Source organism: Heterodontus francisci, chromosome 38 (assembly GCF_036365525.1).
Source record: "Heterodontus francisci isolate sHetFra1 chromosome 38, sHetFra1.hap1, whole genome shotgun sequence".
Classification (NCBI taxonomy): Eukaryota; Metazoa; Chordata; class Chondrichthyes; order Heterodontiformes; family Heterodontidae; genus Heterodontus; species Heterodontus francisci.
Genome location: NC_090408.1, coordinates 39,167,287 through 39,187,405, shown reverse-complemented (window position 1 = coordinate 39,187,405; position 20,119 = coordinate 39,167,287). Strand labels below are relative to the sequence as shown.

Here is a 20,119-nt window from a genome sequence, read left to right as displayed (position 1 = left end):
CGCTCCTGTAAAGCTGTTCCCACATTGCCTTTCCCTGCACTTGTCTGAGAATCATATTTCATCCATCATCAGAGATGCAGCCGTTGAGGCTGCAAAGTCTGTCACTGATTTTTTTTTTTGCCTGAAAGAATGGCTCTGCCTTTTCACCACTTTTGCTCTGAGCATTTACATTGTCAGGAAAGTCAATTTAAAAGTTTCCTACCTGCACTCACTATATGGCACTCTGAATTTGTTTGAAAAGCTCCCTCTCCAACGACAGCACGCTCAGTACTTTATCGTACTGTATTTACTTTTTGCAGACAAGTGTTTTAATTAATGCTTACTTCACTTATGTTTAGTTTCTTTTTAATTCATATTCCATTAATTAAGCAAAGCACACTCCACAATCTCTCTGCTTGGAATACTACTAGTGCATCATGTAGCGCTAATTAAATTAATTGGGGAAGATGTTTTAAGTATGTAATTAAATCAATTAATATAATTTATGCCTGGCTTGGTCTGACTGACTAAAGTGGAGCAGCTGAAGTTTAACTTGATGAATCTATTACAGCTTCTGTCACTGATCAATGCTCTTCTTGATTCCTAGCATCTGGCAGCCAACTGGAATCGCATCAAGGCCTCCAGGAGAACTATTATCCACATCCCATCATTAGGTATTGCACTTTTTTTTGCCTGCAGATTCATCCACAACCTCTATTACCCACCACATTACAGGTCCTTGATTGAGTTCAGGAAGCCCCCTTGTTTTGTTTCAAATTGGTCTCGGTAGGAAGATGTTCTTCAGATGATGAGAGTAATAACACAGGCCCTTGCTCAAAACAGCATTTAATTTCAGGATTAAGCAAATAAAGTCATTACACGGGGCCCTATTCGGATGAGAGGTGATTTGCTGTAATTCACTTTCATTTGTATGAAATGGAAGCTGAAAGGCTGCGTTGAAATAGCAGATAATGTTTTCTATCTTTAATGATATGAGAATTCGGGCTTTTGCTTGTTGTCGTGTTGAATCAATAAGTGGGCAATCTTGCTGTATGTTGGGTTTAATCAAATGTGCAGTCAAAATGATAAGCTACATTGTCTGGAATTATTTAGTTCTAATTACTGTCAGATGGGAATCTTTATTTGCACTTAAGGCGAGGGGGTTCTGCTGCTGACAAAAGGAATGCTGTGCCACGCTAAATAATTACAACACTGAATAGTGGGCTCTGTGCTTAAATAATCTGCAGCTTTGACTAAATTAGCACAAGCCCAGCAAATTAATTACTTTTATTAATTCAGAGAATGGAAAGTGTTTAGATTCAACAAACATTCATTGCCTATTTTTATGGGGTTTTTTTGCTTTGTGTTTCCTAGGGTATGCCCAGTCATTGAGATCTTCTGTGCCCGATATAAATACTCAGCAGAACCTACAGATGGGAAGGTTATGTGACATTAGGGGTGAGTGCTGTCACTGCCCAGTGTTTGTAAAGATAGTTTTGACTAATTGCTGGTACACTCAAGGACAAGGTAGCTTCATGGCTGTGACTTCCCCACTCCCTGGGCCAGCACACTGCTCACCAGTGGTGCTTTCTGTACCTTCATATGTATCTTTCTGCTGCGATAGTTGCAAAGCATATGTAAATTGTGCAAAGCTCAACTTTCCACAGAGATGAAAAAATGCTGGAAATCAGAAATAAGTATAGCGTAACAGTGTAGCAAACTCATCAGCATCTGAGATCAGAAACAGGTTAACATTTTTCAGGTGCAGATCTTGCCTGCTGTGTGCTTACAGCATTTCTTGTTTTATTTTTAACTTCCCAGTGTAGTTTATGACTATATTATAATGTCTGTGTATGCAGTTGTATTATGTTTCACAGACACTGTGATGCTGTGATCAAGTAAAAGTCTGTTGTAAATTATACAGTAATTCTAATGCTGGTCCATATGGAAAATTGGCAGAAGGCAGAAACAGCAGAGAAATGTTCTTAATGGGCTCTTGGGCTTTATAATCTGTGTTTCTGAATTGGTATGTGCCTTATCGTTCAGAGGTCTTTACTCAGTTGTGGCTATGCACACATGCAGTCATGATGATGATGATTTCTGTGAAATGAGACTATTTAATAACTGCACACATGTTGTAAACATAATATCACAATTTTAGGCCAGGAAATACAATATTGTAATGATGGTTCAACACAGAGGTGAGTGTCAGCCTTGGCTCAGTGGCCGCACTCACATCTGAGCCAGAGGATCATGGGTTCAAGCCTCATTCCAGAGACTTGAACACGTAATCTAGATTGACAGTTCAGTACAGTACTGAGGCACAGATGCACAGTCTGAGGTACCGTCTTTCATATGAGACATTAAATTTAACCCCCATCTGTCCTCACAGGTAGACATAAAATATTCCAAGACACCAGTTCTGCTTGGTGTCCTGGCCATCATTTACCCCTCAGCCAACACCAAAAACAGATGATCTGGATCATTTATTTTATTGCTGTTTGTGGGACCTTGCTGCACATAAATTGACTGCCGCGTCTCCTATATTACAACAGTGACTACACTTCAAATGTACTTGATCGGCTATAAAGTTCTTTGGGATGTCCTGAGATCATAAGAGGTGCTATAGACATTTATGGTCCCTTTTTCATTCTTTCTTAATTCAAATTGTTTAATTAAGTACCGTACATGTACTTGACTGGGGTGTGGGGCTAACTTGAACAGCTCTTTCAAAGAGCCAGCACAAGTGTGATAAGCTGCAATACTACCTCCTGTGCTGTAATATTCTATGATCATGGGTTCTTTTTATTACTTAAAATTATCATTTAACAAATAGTATTAATAAACACCACCAGTACATTCTAAATGCTGTACATCTTCTTTAAAGGTTGCAAGTACTTTTATTAATATTTTCCCTCCATTTTTCTTTATAAAGGACTTTTTTTCCCTCCTCCTTTTGTCTCATATGCATTCCACACAGAATGGAGACAGGTCAAACTGGGCTCAGACTTCTAGTATAACTGGCCATTAGGAGGTGCCTAGGAATGGCTTTGGGTGATTCTGTTATCCGATATGTCCATCCTTCCCTGGCAATCTTCCCTTACTACCCAAGGGGAACCTTAGCCAGACTATCCTCAGTTCAGCCCCTGGATTGATCTCCATGAGGCAGAGGTCGAGCTCCATGATTGGCCTCAATGGGGAAAGGGAAAAGACGTTGTAGGATCCCTATCTTGAATGTTGACCAGTGGCTCCTGGAGGAAACTATGTATGCGGATGTTGGGCGAGAACAGGATCGGATTAGGCTTGCATGTGATGTTCAAGGTTTAAAAGAAAGGCCATTTGCTTTTCCATAAAAATTAAAAAGGTGATGGCCTCTTTATTTCTATGTGCTGGCAAAATTGACCAGGAATACATTAATATTTATTAAGTCATGTGAAATTGCACTGAATTACAATCACCAAATCAGAGCTGCAATGTACTGAATAGCAATAGAGAACTTGGCCTGTGATTTTTAATTTCTTTATAATTTACTTTTCACACTAACAATTTAGAATGTAAGATTGTTATGGTTCTGAAAGGAAGAAAAATTCTCATTCCATGGCATGAAAACGTGAAAATGATTTTGTCTTCAAAACAGCCACGGTACACAAATTGATTCTCTGGGTCAAAAATCAGTCCTTTTCATGATATGCCAACTGTAATGACCTGCATTAACTACGCAAAAGCACTAGAAGAGTAGATTCTTTTTTAAAAGTATAGTTGTACTTGGGATGCAGTTCCTTGGAATTAAATTACTTTTTTTAAAAATACCTTCTATTTGAGGTTTCTCATTTTCAGAAAAATACACAGACTCACATGAATAACAATGAGATTATTGCTTTGGTAACAATAACAAGGATGCAAGGTGAGGAAAGAATCATAACAGAGTGATGAATTAAATACCTGCATCGGTTGCAAGGGATTAACCTGTCACATACGGTAAGGAGGGTGCAGAAGTCAAATTGACCACTAGAATGAGGCTTGACAGGAAGAGTTAAGAATCACCCTCATCTCCTGTCAATGAGATTTCCTACAGCACAGCAAGTCTAACCATGAGGGAAAGCAATTATTTCAATCACTTTTACTGAGTTTTGTTAGGGTCTAGCCTAATGATTGATCTAATGTGCTAAACGTCTTGTCTGATATTAAATAAAGTGGCTTTTGTTGGGGAAAATTGCAAGTAATTTGCTTAATAAAAATGACTTGTGGTATAATCATAGGCGGTGATGGCATAGTATATCCTGTTACAACTAATGGAACTGACTGCTGTCCACGTTAAATATTGGTTTACTATCTAATAATCCTTTGCTCCTATGATAAGTAGTTGTAGGCCCATAGATTTAGGATTTGTGTCTAGGTTCTGGAATTTGCTGAAAAAAATTTTATGAGGAAGACGGCAGGTCTTGATACATATATGTAAACTTCCATGGAAGACAAGGAGATCAAGACCAAGTGTAGATATCAAGTGAAGCTGGATTAGAGGATTGTAGATAACTGGAGCAGGGCACACAAACATAATTCAGTCCTCATTTTAATGTTCTGTTTGTAATTTTAGATTTTCATCATGAATTCCACATTTCTCATGATGTTGCCTATGTGAATGTGTCACAATGTAATTACACCCTCCTGCCAGTGATGGTGCTGCAGTGACTGCTAGCAGGATGGTAGAGGTGGGGGTGTGCACAGAGTCCAAACTTTTCATGGGCCATTTAGTTGTACACCATGGAGCCTTTTGTACCATAAATAAAGTTCAATGAATGCTCCTATTAACTTGCATAGATGCCAGTAGATTTTGTTTTTCTGATTTACGATTTAGTCTACCAAACTGCTAAGTTCAGAAATTTTAACTAGTACATACTAGCAAATAAAAATAAAAGTGGAAATAGAACTGAGTTGCCTGGACTTCATGGGCCTTGCTGCCAGAGCTCACTGGCTAGGTATATCCATGAGCTGCAGGTTGGACAAAGCCTACGTTTGAATATAGCAGGATAAACACGGATGGTGTTGGGAGACCGCTTGCCATTTCACACTGTTCTACATATTTATTGATTGTCTGATTTTGGGGAAAGAAAAATCACATTCAGAATGTGCTGTAGCCTTTAGTGTGGAATTTATTTTACCTTTATTCACAAAGAGAAATTGGCCCAAAGATCTGTGGAAGCTTTGCCACAACTCCACTTGGAGCCCAGTGGAACCACCATAAAACAGCAGGGAACCCTACTGTACATTTATAAAAGAAGTTTCTACGCTTGTCTTAAAATAGATTTTTTTTAATTGTACTGTGACAAATAATTTGTGTTATAAAGAAAACAGCCTATGGTGCATTCTTTTTCCTCCCTAGATAACAATATAGATGTTATCTATATTTGCCCCCTTTGGATTGGTGAAGATGTGACCCAATACTACATGAAATTACTTGGCCTGCAAGAAGCCGTCAAAACAGGGACACCTGAGAAGGTAGTGGATATGGAAGATCGTCTCAAAGTCATTACCCCCGAGGCAGCAAGTCATTTTCCTGTAGGTTTCTCACTGACTTCATAAAACTTGATCAGAGGTGGAGTGTAAATTAGAACAGAAATCAAGATTCATCACTGCATTTATGAACATGCAAACCAATCATTTCTTTTTTTCTGATTTTTCTTTTCCATGAAGGATGACACTTTTCTTCCATTTTCTCTTCCTTTGGTCACTCCACAATAAGCATCATTCCCAAGAGGATATTCTTTCAGGATGCTACCAATGGTACTCTGTAACTATCTGCTAGAACACCCAGTAATTCTCCTTCATCCCTCAGAGGTAGAACCTGCATCCTCACTGCCGTATTGTATGGGATTTGCAGCTCGCATCCCACCACTTTATGGCGTCAAGAGGATCAATTCAGTGTACAATCCTGTATATATTCGTAAATTTAAAAAGGGCTACCAATATTCACATGTATATACCTTCATCCTTAGTGTATTGGGGATAGTACAAGAATTTCATTTTTTTTTATTACAGGGAAATGTTCTGTAAAATGATACAGGAAGGAAAATAAATTGGTAGCATCCAGATTGTTTTCCTGTATTTCTCCAATCAAGGACATAGAAAGGAAAATACATATCTGCATAGACTGTAATCTAGGAACATTGCAGTTATAAATATTATGGTTTGTGGCCATAATCGGAAATGTTTCTGCACATGACCAAAAATAATTCTGAGAATAATTTAATTTCTTCCGTACTTGGGCATGTTGCCAATTGTATGTAATACAGGAAAAAGTAATGAGAAATGGGAGACTGAGCAGTGCAAGGGTTTAGATGCTGGTCAATCATCCTTGGAGGCCAAGTTCAAATCCAGCGCAAAAAGTGGGGATGAAGGTCTCCTCTTCCCATTGACTGCAAATGACCTATGTAAACTGGATTTTGCCAATCTCGACCCAGTTTCAAGTAGGATGGGCCCAAAGCGTAAAGCATGAAACAGCTTATTGTTTAGCAATAATTGGTGTTTAGAATTATAGAGAATTATAAAATCATAGAATAGTGCAGCACAGAAGGAGCCCATTCGGCCAATCAATAAGCACAGGCTCCTTCGAAGAGCAATCCAGTTATTCCCACTTCCTGGCTCTTTCCCCATATCCCTATAATTTTTTTTCTCCTTCAAGTATTTATCCAATTCCCCTTTGAAAGCTACTATTGAATCTGTATCCACCACCCTATCAGGCAGTGCATTCCAAATCCTAACCACTTGTTGCATAAAAATGTTTTTCCTCATGTTGCTTCTGGTTTTTCTGACAATTACCTTAAATTTGTGTCCTCTGGTTATCGACCTGTCTGCCATTGGAAGCAGTTTCTCTGTATTTACTCTGTCTAAGCCCTTTATGGTATTAAATGCCTCTATTAAATCTCCTCTTAGCCTTCTCTGCTCTAAGGAGAACTAATTGAATTCATTATTTATTATTACGGGTCAACTAATATTTATTTATTATCTATTAACTAGCAGAAACAGCTTCAGTTCCATCAATCTTTAGGATTTGTGCTAGATAAGAACGGAATGACTAGAGGGCATCGTTACAAAGTATGAAAATATAGGGTTAGGTTAGATGCCAAGAAGTAATTCCTTCCAGAGTCATCGACTTCTGGAATGGATTGCCAGAACATGCGGTAAGTATGGATTCACTACAAACCTTCAGAAGGAAGCTTGTTGAGTTCCCTAAAATGGAAGACATCTTGAGTTAGAGAAGGTAGATTAGGGTTAACTATAACTTGTGATATCAGTTACTGCAGTCTCCTGCAACTTGTTTGATTGCTTTGGAAGGTGGAGAGGATTTTTCCTCAGTTTACTAAATTGGCATTGACCAGGTTTCTCCCCGCCACCCACTCCCCCCACCTGATTTCTTCCCCGTCAGAAAATTACATGATGGGGAGAAGGTTGAGGGTGCATGCAGACTACACCATTAGCAGATGACATGGGCTGGATGGACTGAATTGGTCTTTTCCTGTATTTTTCATATGCTTGTACTAATTGACTCTAAATTTGGCAATCGCACTCAAAACAAGTACGCTCAAGAGATGAGGGATACTAATGTTAGGAAATTGATAATTTTCCCATTTTGGGGACTCACACTTGTACAGAGGATGCTACTTTGAGGTTGAGGCATCTGGTGGAAAGGAGCTAAACTCTGCAACTACCAACAACAGCAACACTTGCAACTTACATTTATAGCGAACCTTTATTTATTTAGAGATACAGCACTGAAACAGGCCCTTCGGCCCACTGAGTCTGTGCCGACCATCAACCAGCCATTTATACTAATCCTACATTAATCCCATATTCCCTACCACATCCCCACCATTCTCCTACCACCTACCTACACTAGGGGCAATTTACAATGGCCAATTTACCTTTCAACCCGCAAGTCTTTGGCTGTGGGTGGAAACCGGAGCACCCGGTGGAAACCCACGCGGTCACAGGGAGAACTTGCAAACTCCGCACAGGCAGTACCCAGAACTGAACCCGGGTCGCTGGAGCTGTGAGGCTGTGGTGCTAACAGCTGCGCCACTGTGCTGCCTTTAATGGTGCTTTACCGGAGCATTATAAAACTGAGTATGATATTGAGCCACATTAGGTCAGATGACCAAAAGCTTGGTCAGAGATCTAGCTTTTAAGGAGCGTTTTAAAGGAAGAAAGCAAGTTGACGAGGCAAAGAGGTGTTGGAAAGGTATTCCAGAGCTTAGGGTCTAGGTAACTGAAGGTGTGGCCATCAATGGTGGAACGATTAAAATTAGGGATGCACAAGAGGCCAGAATTAGAGGAGAACAGATATCTTGGAGGGTTGTGAGGCAGGAGGAGATTACAAAGATAAAGAGAGGCAAGGCCATGGAGGGGTTTGAAAACGGATGAGAGTTTTAAAATCAAGACATTGCTTGACCGGGAGACAGTGTCGGTCAGTGAGAACAGTGCTCCACGTATGCTTTCACCTGGTGGCACAAAAGGGAAAGGTTTGTCTATGCCAGCCCTTAAAAAACTTCACCTTGATGAGCGCAGCATTCACAAAGTGAAGGTACAAGTACTCAGAAAATAAACAAAACAATGTTTGTGCATTCAGGAAAGATCTCATCATGTGGGTACAGTGAAGGTGTCTTTGCTGGGGAGAAAAATAGGCTTATAAAAATACAAAAGTTAACAGAAAAACAAGCAATTAGTTGCAGATACAAGATGAGAACAGAGCTGTAAAATATACATTGGATTGAAAGTTGCAATGATATTAAAAAATTTAAGAACAAAGTCTGTATTTTTGCGTATTGAATACAGTTTAAGACTTGTGCAGGTGATTTTGATTGTGGGATCATGCTTAGCTGTTTGGTGTGGTGTGACCCCTATCAGAAATCCTCAAAGAGGTCAATAGCCTATAATGTGACAGACAGCCCATAATATGACAGCGGCAGAGCTTCCCATTTCCCTGGTGGCTTGCCGTGATACTCCCTTTGCCTTCGATAATATAAGTTTGTCCTAGCACAGTTACAGGTACTCTTTGACAGCTATATCTCCCCTGCATTTTTATCTAGAGGATTTCTTTCCATGTTGTAATTGTACAGAAATCAGAACAAATTAGTTTAATGAATGAATTTATTTTCAATTCCCACTTAGGCCGGGTGAATACAGATACTTCTGTAGTACTAAACCATATAGACTTAGAGGGTCCCTTTACTTTGCTGTGTTTGCTGATTCAAACAGTATGGCGGTTTGTAGCCCATCAGGGCCATTTTTTAAATGATGATTCTTCATGTGTGGTCCTAGACAATGAATTTTATCAAGCTTTTGAACCAGAGTGGGAATCCCAATCAAGACTCACCCTGTGCTTATCCAAACTCCACACACGGCAACTCTTTGCAGCATTAGTTGCTGGTTAGCGATCAGGAGTGGTAAACACTGCTGAATTTTATTTTTCCCCTCTTCTTCCTAAATTCAGGAATGCTGAGTCCGGTTCTAATGTGCCAAATGCCTCTTGGCCGAGATCAGCTAACAACACAAATTGAGAGTTTAAGCTTAGACTTTCAGATCCGTGCTAGACCAGGTGGTACCTTTATCCACAGTGTTCGGATAAGCAGCCATTTTCTTTTTAACAAATATTTTGCATGAGTCCCACTGCAGATAACATTTGTTATAACTATTGAACAACTTTAAACTCCATATAAAAGGTTTCCTATATTACAAGCCCCTAGTTCAAGAAAATTAATTGAGAAGATTAATAAACAGCACAGCATGTACTGTGAGAAGGAATTTGTTACAGACTGGTAACCTGTAGAACTGTATCTATAGGACTGTGTGTGTGTTTTTTTTAATGTCAGTACAATCCAGCTGATGCATTTTTTGTTAGTTATTTGTATTGATTTTCTCCAAGCTTTAGTCTTAAACTGTGCCACAACTGTCGTTTAGATAAATCATTGTTATTGAAGGCTACCAGCATCTTTTCAAGCGACAGAAGGATAATTCCACGTGGATCAAATAAATACAGATGTGTAGTAATTAGTTGAATTCCCAAGGAACCCATTTACGATGCACTAAAAATGTGAAGGATTATGAAACTGTTGTGAGTCTCCACACTGGTGGCTTTTATCAATTTAAACTGCTAAACTATAGCTCTGGTCACAACCTAGTCTACTATTAATAATGTATTTGTTGTGTACAGCATAATAAATTAGGCCTTGGGAGCAGAAAAGGACACAATTTAACAAGAGTAATGTCACTATTCACAGAACCACCACTTGTGCCTGGCCACTCATCTGAAATACAGTCCCAAGACAATAAAGCGAATAAAAAATCTTATTGAAGGCAAGGCTGCATACATTGTTGGCAGGCTGCTACACAAGGATGACTTAGCTGTTGCAGATATGCTAAATGTACCAATTCTGGGCCCGGAACCGGAAGTGGCCCATCTGTATAGCACCAAGTCTGGAGGCAAAAGGATCTTTGCGAGTGCTTGTGTGCCAGTGCCACCTGGGGAATATGATATATACAACCTTCAGCAGGTATGTCATAATAATATTCATACAGTGTTATAAAGTGTGTTCCCTTCACATCTTCAATCTGTTTTTTGATTGCAGTTCTTAGTTACAACAAATTGGCATATGTTGTTGGTATAATGTGTTGTATGCATAGTTCATTTTTTATAATATACACACATATATATATATATATATGTATGTTGGTATGTGTATATTTATATAAAGTATTGGGTGGTGGTGGTGGTACTGACCACCTCCAGGCGCGTATCCATTGTCTCACGAGATAAGGAGGCCCAAAAGAAATTGGGTGGTGCATATCTTTTTTCTGTGCTGGGGGAATGTTGATGGCTTGCTGGCTAGCCATCACCACTTGGCCAATGAGATCCAGACGTTGGAGAATTTCACCTGGTTCTGCCTCAATAAGCACACCAAATTATTTTTTCACATTCAGCTGCACCTCAAAGGCATTGAATCACATTTGCCAGGTAATCTTTTTTTCTGTTACCGGTGAGTTTGCTTGGTTTACTACTTCACATTTCCTGGAAAGATCATATGCTTTTGTAATCTGCACATTCTTGCGTCAGTTTGTGGAAATTATAGGGGAGATTTTCCACCTCAACAATCCTACGGAGCTCACCTGGAGCACAAATCGGGAAATCATACATTCCAGATCCCTGGACTGAAAATAATGGGCTGGGGATACACCATTTCCCAATATGCATTCGTAGCAGGTACTAATCAAAGTAGTGCCAAAGTGAAAAATGTCTCCTTTCGTTTTCCTTCAGCTTGTAGTTCCAGTGCCACGTGGTTTCCTACATTATAACAGTGGTTATACTTAGACAAAAGCAAAAATACTGAAGATGCTGGAAATCTGAAATAAAAGCAGAAAGTGCTTATGAGTTCTGATGAAAGGTCACTGACCTGAAGCATTAATTCTGTTTTTCTCTCTCCACAGTGACTATATTTCATTCACTGTGGAGTTTTTTAAATTCTTTCTTAGGATGTGGGCATCACTGGCAAGAACAGCATTTGTTGCGCATCCTTAATTGCCTGAGTGGCTTGCTTGGCCATTTCAAAGGGCAGTTAAGAGTCAACCACATTGCTGTGGGTCTGGAGTCACATGTAGGCCAGACCAGGCAAGGGCGGCAGATTTCCTTCCCTAAAGGACATTAGTGAACCAGATGGGTTATTACAACAATTGATGATAGCTTCATTGCACCATTACTGAGACTAGCTTTCAATTCCAGATTTTAATTAATTGAATTTATATTCCACCAGAGGTGAGATTTGAAACAGTGTCCCGAGGGCATTAGCCCAGGCCTCTGGATTACTAGTCCAGTAACATTACCACTATGTCATCGTTTCCCCCTTTGTGACATCCTGAGGTTGTGATAGTTGCGACATAAATGCTTTCATTTCAATAAGTTTTTTCTTTACTACGTTGAACCTTTCATCTGCTTGCTCATAACTCTTTCTCACAAACTGTGTTCAAATCAAGACTCACTATATTGCCTCTTAAACTAACTCATTGTTTTCCCAATACCACAAAGCTGTGAAATTCCTTGGCTGGGATTTAACCCTGGGCGGATGGGAGCCGGCCACCTACTGAAAGATCCAACCCGTATTTTGTGGGTCGCCGGGCTTTAACTGGTGTGAGGCGGGACTTCCACCCGCTTGAGGTAGGAAGTTCTGCCTAACAGTGCTGATGGCCAATCAGTGGGCTGGCAGCTATCTGTCCCAGCAGCGTCACTGGAAGCGGTGGCCACTGGTGGGACTACAGCCAGCTTGAAGAAGAAGATGTCGGAGAGCCTGGAACAAAGGTAAGTTTTGGTTGCCTCACTGGGGGTAATCGGTCAGGCCCCGGTGAGGCAAGGGTGGTCGATTGTTGGGATGGGGGTGTGGGGGGGGGGTTGGGTGTTGGGGGTGGTTAGGAGAGCGAGGGCGGCCCTCCATCGGGCAGAGGGTCCCCAATCATGAGGGCCCCGCTGGGCCGTCAGAGAGCCGCCTGCTTTTGTTGGGTAAAATATCCGTGGCGGCGGATGAAGGCCCTTAAGTGGCCACTTAAGTGTTTTGATTGGCCTGGGGCGGGCGGGCCATTTTACGCCACTGCCACCCTGCATAAAGTGGCAGCGGAGGCGGGAGCGGGTCGGGAAGGGCTGCTGGAGCCTCCCGCTCCATTTTACGCCACCTCTCCGCCACCATCCTGCTCTTTGGGACGGGGGTGGGACGTAAAATTCAGCCCCTTATCATCTTTAGTCTTCTCTTCCTCCTTCAATCTACAAGCTTGAGATCACCAAATTACTACTTTTTAATTTACCCTTTCAAAACCTGCTAACTGATGTGGCACAAACTATTTTTTGCTTATAATTGAATCAAAGTTACTGCTATTAATAATTTTATATTACACACACACACACCATAGACAGCCTGTGCTGCTTGGGAGGAGGTTTTGAAGGCTGTAGAAAATTTGCAAAAGCTTGCGCTGTTCAAGGCTGCCCTGCACTGAAAACATTTTTTACAGCGTGCGTGCAATCTGCACCTGACTGCCTGCTCTAATATACACATATAATTTCTAAATGATGCAGCAAAACTTTCTATCCAAGCCTTTATGGGGAGCATTGGAAATGAAAGAGAAGGAAACAGAAGCAACTGTTACAACCTGCAAGCTGTGTGTTCCACTTGTGAACCATTTTGCTGTCATCTGTTATAAAGTTTCATTTGCTCATAAAAGCTTTGCGCTAGAACATGCATTTATATTTAATTTTATTCTCCTCTTCAGTGAACACATAAATGATGATCACAATCAGCATTTCATACAGATTGGCTCATGGTGCAATAATCAGAGTGCCAACTTGAATAGTTTTTCTTGCAACAGAAATAAAACACAATAGCCTCACCCCACCCACCATCATCCATTCATACAGATCTAATCCATTAGGATACTAAGCCATATAGAGCTGCCTCATCTCACATCCTGAAGTCTGGGGTGTATTATAATTCACTAGATGTTCTCTGATACCTCGCCCAAGTGGTCATATGTGCAAGCTTAAACAGTGGGTTCAGCAAACTATTCAATGCTGATCCTGCCATCATGCATATACACACTTTCCAGGAGGAACCAAACAAGGCCAGAAATCCTGACTGGCTCATTCACCGTTTGCATACTACATCCAAAATCAGATACTTTCCATCAAAGAACTTTGCTCCCAGAGGTTAGGGGAATGAGGTAAATCTGTAGGTGAGTCACTGCCTGGGCCTCATCTCTGGTTCCTAACACCTAGCTCAACAGTGGTATCAGGAGAGGCCTGAGAATACGTTTGCTTGCCTTTCAAATAAAACACATTAATCTTAAAGCCATGGTACTGCACAAAAAAAGCCCAATACACATGTATGATGGTACCCAATGCAGAGTGCCAATCCAAATTGATTTCTGTTACAAGAAAACCTAACAAGTTAAGCCCCTCCAATGACTTTGCATTGCCTGGTGCAGCACTGAACTGTACAGCCCAGGTGTTGACTTCTTGCAGGTATTGGTCCATGAGCACAGGATGCCCCTGGTACCTCAGCCAGGTGCCCATTCTGTGTGAGCATGGGTAGCGAGTGCTAACAGGCATGAGCCTGATCCTGTCCTCTCCAAAAATGCATAGTTTCCAGCAAGCTTAGTGATTGAGAGAGGGCTGCCTGGCCAATTTTCCCCTCCGTATTCCAGGAGTATTGAGGCTAATTGCAGTCTTCCTACTACTGGCCTAACTGGTCAGACCAGGAATCAAACCGGGAATGCATTTACACACTTCCTGTGTCCAACATGGTTAATGAAAATTTTGTAATATTGTCTATAAAGCCATTCTTCATTTTCTTCTAATCTTCCCTACCATCTTCCCATTATTGCACCTGTTCAATTTTTCCAAGTACTGCACAGGTGATAGAAACAACCGAAGGTAAAGATATCGGTGAACGGGACTTGAAACAAAAAAACAAAATGTCCCAGTTTTGATTCCTGGCCTGTGCTGTGTTTGCTGATCCCAGCTGCTGCAAAAGTTGTGGTGCTACAATTGGCATGAGCACTCCGGGATCAGAGAGAAGAACATCAACTGATGCTGCCACTCCTGATTTCAACCCAGTTAGTCTCATTCTGGTGATTGTGTGTGTGCACATGTGCATGTATGTGTGGATGTTGGGTGAAGACAAGATCAGGCTTAGCTATGATGGCCTTTGTGGTTGGATAACCTGCCAATACTCATTGTCAAGGTTCGCACTCAAATAAAGACCAATAGGCAAGAAACTCAGGCACAACCAATTATTGTGGAACTTTACTCAGTGAACAGCATGTCCGTCAGAATCTGAAAGAGAAAGAAAGGTCAGTGTTTTGGATGGGGCCCTTCATTAGGGCCCAACTGAAGTTCTTGTATTCTCAGTTTTTTAAAATATTTTTGGCATTCAAGTATTTTTTTAATCTCTTGAGTATGTGTTGTAAATTAGTTCACAAAGAAAGATGATCCTTTTTATGATGAGAAATCACAGCAATAGACTTGCTGGTCCAGTTTCAGCATACTGGCCAATATTTAGACACTCAGTCTACAGCATAAATCTTTATTTTGTGTGTTTAAGCACATTTTGATTGCAGAGATTGGTCAATATGTCCCTGAAGCTACAAATTCTTGAACACAGAAAAACAAAGATAGACGAACACACTTCTACATTTGCCATGTTTTTTTAAAATTGTAACTTGATTTCCCCAGAGTACAGACATCAAATTGGCCTTGCTACTTTTATGTTTAAATGTGGTAAATAGCTTCTTCTGAACTATATAACCAAAAGGGTTTATTTGGGAAATTTCAAAATATTCATACATGTACTATATCAAGATCCATTAGAAAAGGTAGTTTGCTTCCTCAATGAACCAAGAACAACTTGGAGCTGGTGGTGATGGGGTGGAGAAATATCTATATTTTAAAGGTGTTACGGACTTACCTTCCGGGAGAGGAGCGGACCTGCGGGAGGAACACGGAGCAGGGAGCAGTTAAATAAAGCATGAGGATCATGACCTACATCACATACCATCCAGGAGAGCAGCAGACAGGAGCAGACCTGCAGGAGGAACATGGAGTAGGGAGCACTTAAATAAAGCATAAGGATCGTGGCCTGCATCACTTACCATCCAGGAGAGCAGCGGACAGGAGTCCGGGTGCACCTGAGTTTGAAGAAAAGTGAACAGTGACATCATCGGAAAGCTGTAAGGTGATTTGTTTCTCTCACATATAAGTCTATCTACTAAGTAGAAGCTAAAATACCAGTAATTGGTAGGTGAGTACTCATTTGTTCGTTCCATTTATAAGCTTTTTATTGTGTTTATTTAATTTCCAATTTTTGGTGCAGTAAATAAATAATTCGAGGTATGGCAGTGCTGCTGACATCTGTCGAATGCACATCCTGTGCCAAGAGGGGACTCCAGGACCCTACCCATATCCTGAACAACTACAGTGCATAAAGTGCCACGAAAACTTGAGCGCCGAATCTTGGAACTTGAGGAGCAGCTGGTGTCACTGAGGTGCATTCGCAAGGATGAGAAATACGTGGATAGCACATTTCAGGAGGTGGTCACCCCCAGCTTAAGAGAGCGCAGGTAGAGAGTACTGGGTGGCTCCCAGATTGACAAGAAGGACAAGGCAGGTAGTGCAGGAGTCCCCAGAGAGCATCTCACTTTCTAACTGGTATTCAGTTCTGAATACTGATAGGGGAGAGGATTCCTCTGGAGAGTGCAACGAGAGTCATGACCAGAGCACCATGGGTGGCTCAGCTGTGCAGAGAGAGAGGAGAAAAGATAGGAGAGCAATAGTGGTAGTGGATTCTATAGTTACGGGAACAGACAGGCTTTTCTGTGGTTGTGGACGTGATTCCAGGATGGTATGTTGCCTCCCTGGTGCAAGAATTATAGATATCACCAAGCGGCTACAGAACATTCTGAAAGGTGAGGGTGCGCAGCCAGAGGCCGTGCTCCACATTGGTACCAACGACATAGGTAGAAAAAGGGATGAGGTCCTGCAGGCTGAGTTTAGGGAGTTAGGAAAGAGATTAGCAAGCAGGACCTCAAAGGTAGTAATTTCCAGACTACTCCCAAAGCCACATGCGAGTATAGAAATAGAAGAATACACCGGATGAATGCATGGCTGGAGGGATGGTGCAGGAGGGAGGGTTTCAGATTTCTGGGACATTGGGACCGGGTCTGGGGAAGGTGGGACCTGTACAAGCCAGATGGTAAAGCCTGGCTACCCGACCTGAACCCGCCTAGACCCGACTACATGTGTCAGGTTCGTGTCAGGTCGGGTCAAAATTCCGAGTCCAGCGTTCGGGCTGGACACTGCTTCTGGGAAGTCACGGGATCAGGCTTATCCATGATTCCCTACAACTCCAGCTGCAGGAATAGCCTGCTGCTGGAACTGATGAAGGAGATTCGTGTCGGGTCGGGTCAGGAGCAAAAAAAGATTAAAGGGCTCGGGTCAGGTTCCAGCTGGCTGTGGTTGGGTTGGGTCCGGGGCGGGTTTTAATTTTATACCCGAGCCAGGCTTTACTGAATGGTCTACAACTGAACAGGACTGAATATCCTTGCAGGAAGGTTTGCTAGTGCTGTTGAGGATGGTTTAAACTAGTTTGGCAGGGGCATGGGAACCTGAGGGCAATTTCAGATAGGACAAATTCAGGGCAGGGAACGGGAGGCAGAAAATTAGTGAGTCACTCTGAAAGGCAGAAGAAGCAAAAGTTAAAAATTGTGCAGCACAGGAATTTGGCAGTGTTAAAAGGTATTTATTTAAATGCAAGGAGTATAGCAAATAAAGCCAATGAGCTGAGGGCACAGATAGACATATGGTGACATGATATCATTGCTATCATAGAAATTTGGTTTAAAGAGGGTCAAAAATGGCAGCTTAAACATCTCTGGATATCGAGTTTTCAGGCGGGATAGAGAGGGGGATGAAAAACGAGTTGTAGCATTATTGTTTAAGGAATCATTGGCATCTATGAAGAGGGAAGATATGCTAAATGAATCATCAAATGAGACCAATATGGGTTGAGCTCAGAAATAAAAAAGGGGCAGCTAGGAGTGTACTGTAGACCCCCAAATAGTGAGAGGGAGATAGAATAACAAATATGTAGGCAAATTTCTGAGTGCAAAAACAATAGGGCAATAGTAGTTGGGAATTTCAACATGCCTTATATCAACTGGGACACAAACAGCGTGAAGGGCACAGAGGGCACAACATTTTTGAACTGCATTCAAGAGAACTTTTTTAGCCAGCACGTGACAAGCCCAATGAGAGGGGGCACAATTCTAGATTTAGTCTTCGGTAATGAAGCTAGACAAGTGGATGAAGTAGCAGTGAGTGCATATTTTGGAATTAGTGACCATAATACAGTAAGTTTTAGCATAATCATGCAAAAGGACAAAGATAAAACAGGAGTAAAAGTTCTAAATTGGGGGAAGACAAATTTTACAAAGCTGAGAGGCGATCTGGCGAAAGTAGACTGGATACAGCTATTTGAAGGAAAATCAGTGGCAAACCAGTGCGAGGCATTCAAAAGCGAGATTCTACAGGCACAGTGTAGACATGTCCCGACAAGCTAAAGGGTGGTACTGCCAAATCTAGAGCCCCCGGGTTATCTAGAAGCATACAGGGTAAGTTAAAGCAGAAAAAGAAAGCTTATGCCAGTCACAAAACACTTAATACTTTAGAAAGCCTAGAGGAATATAGAAAGTGCAGAGGTGAAGTAAAAAAGGAAATTAGGAAAGCAATGAGAGGACATGAAAAATTATTGGCAGGTAAAATCAAGGAAGACCCAAATATGTTTTATTAGTACATTAAGAACCAGAGAATAACTAAGGAAAGGGTAGGGCTTATGAGAGATGTACAAGGGAACCTATGCATGGATGCAGAAGATGTGGGCAGGGTTCTTAATGATTTTTTTGTCTCTGTCTTCACAAAGGACAGGGATGATGCAGGCATTGTAGTAAGAGGAGGAGTGTGAAATATTAAATATGATAAGCATAATGAGAGAGGAAGTACTAGAGGGTCTGACATCCTTGAAATTGGATAAATCACCAGGGCCGGATGGTTTGTATCCCAGGTTGTTAAAGGAAGCCAGAGAGGAAATAGCGGATGCTCTGAGGAGCATCTTCAAATCCTCACAAGGTACCAGAGGATTGGAGGTCTATGAACGTTGCACCATTGTTTAAAAAAGGGGCAAGGCATAGGCCAAATAATTATAGGCCGGTCAGTCTGACCTTGGTGGTGGGCAAATTATTAGAATCAATTCTTAGAGATAGGACAAACTGCCATTTAGAAAGGCACGGATTAATCAGGAATAGTTGGCATGGATTTGTTAAGGGAAGGTCGTATCTTACTAATTTAATTGAATATTTTGAGGAAGTAACGAGGAGGATTGATGAGGGAGTGCAGTGGATGTTGTCTACATGGATTTTAGTAAGGTATTTAACAAGGTCCCACAGGGCAGACTGGTCAGAAAAATAAAAGCCCATGGGATACAGTGGAATGTGACAAGCTGGATCCAAAATTGGCTCAGTGACAGGAAACAAAGGGTAGTGGTTGACGGATGTTTTTGCGAATGGAAGCGGTTTCCAGTGCATTCCACAGGGCTTCAGTGTTGGGTCCCTTGCTGCTTGTGGTATATATTAATGATTTGGACTTAAATGTGGGAGACATGATTGGGAAATTTGCAGATGACACAAAAATTGGCCATTTAGTTGATAGTGAAGAGGATAGCTGTAGACTCCGGAATGATATCAATGGTTTGGTTGAGTGGGCAGAAAAGTGGCAAATGGAATTCAATCCGGAGAAGTGTGAGATAATGCATTTGGGGAGGACAAACAAAGCAAGGGAATACACAATAAACGGGAGGATATTGAGAGGGGTAGAAGTGAGAGACCTTGGAGTGCATGTCCACAGGTCCCTGAATAGAGTAGGTCAGGTAGATAAAGTGGTGAAGAAGGCATATGGAATACTTTCCTTTATTGGCCGACTTGTAGAATACAAAAGCAGGGACGTAATGCTGGAACTGCTTAAAATGCTGGTTAGGCCACAGCTGGAGTATTGCGGATATTTCTGGCCACCACATTACAGGAAGGACATCATTGCTCTGGAGAGAGTACAGATGAAATTTACACGAATGTTGCCAGCTATGAGGAAAGATTGGATAGGCTAGGGTTGTTTTCCTTTGAACAGAGGAGGTTGAAGGGTGACTTAATTGAGGTGTACAAAATTATGCGGGGCCTAGATAGAGTGGACAAGAAGGACCTGTGTCCCCTAGTGGAAAGGTCAATCAAATCAGGGCACAGATTTAAGGTGATTGGTAGAAGGATTAGAGGAGACTTGAGCAAAATCTTTTTCACCCAGAGGGTAGTGGATGTCTGGAATACACTGCCCGGACCAGTTGTGGAGGCCGAAACCCACAACTCTTTTAAAAGGTACCTGGACATGCACTTGATGTGCTGTAACCTACAGACCAGGTGCTGGAAGGTGGTATTAGATTGGGAGGCTAGTTTTCTCAGCCGGCGCAGACACGATGGGCTGAATGGCCTCCTTCTGTGTCATAACTTTTCTATG

General features: G+C 41.5%; 1 protein-coding gene and 1 long non-coding RNA gene across 8 annotated transcripts in view; one reads left to right on the top strand and one right to left on the bottom strand.

Annotated features, from left to right (window-relative positions):
* Positions 1-20,119, bottom strand: part of LOC137352557 (uncharacterized) — a 175,338-nt gene that overhangs the window by 22,106 nt on the left and 133,113 nt on the right. The window lies entirely within an intron of this gene.
* The window catches only part of iqch (IQ motif containing H), a 153,829-nt gene that overhangs the window by 44,627 nt on the left and 89,083 nt on the right, over positions 1-20,119 (top strand). For 5 of the 6 annotated variants that reach the window (XM_068018154.1, XM_068018150.1, XM_068018148.1 and 2 more), the window contains 4 exons: positions 587-653; positions 1,354-1,437; positions 5,360-5,535; positions 10,254-10,526. In XM_068018154.1, the coding sequence (XP_067874255.1) occupies positions 587-653; positions 1,354-1,437; positions 5,360-5,535; positions 10,254-10,526 (600 nt within the window). The remainder of the gene's footprint in view (positions 1-586; positions 654-1,353; positions 1,438-5,359; positions 5,536-10,253; positions 10,527-20,119) is intronic. The other variant, XM_068018149.1, reaches the window with a different exon arrangement.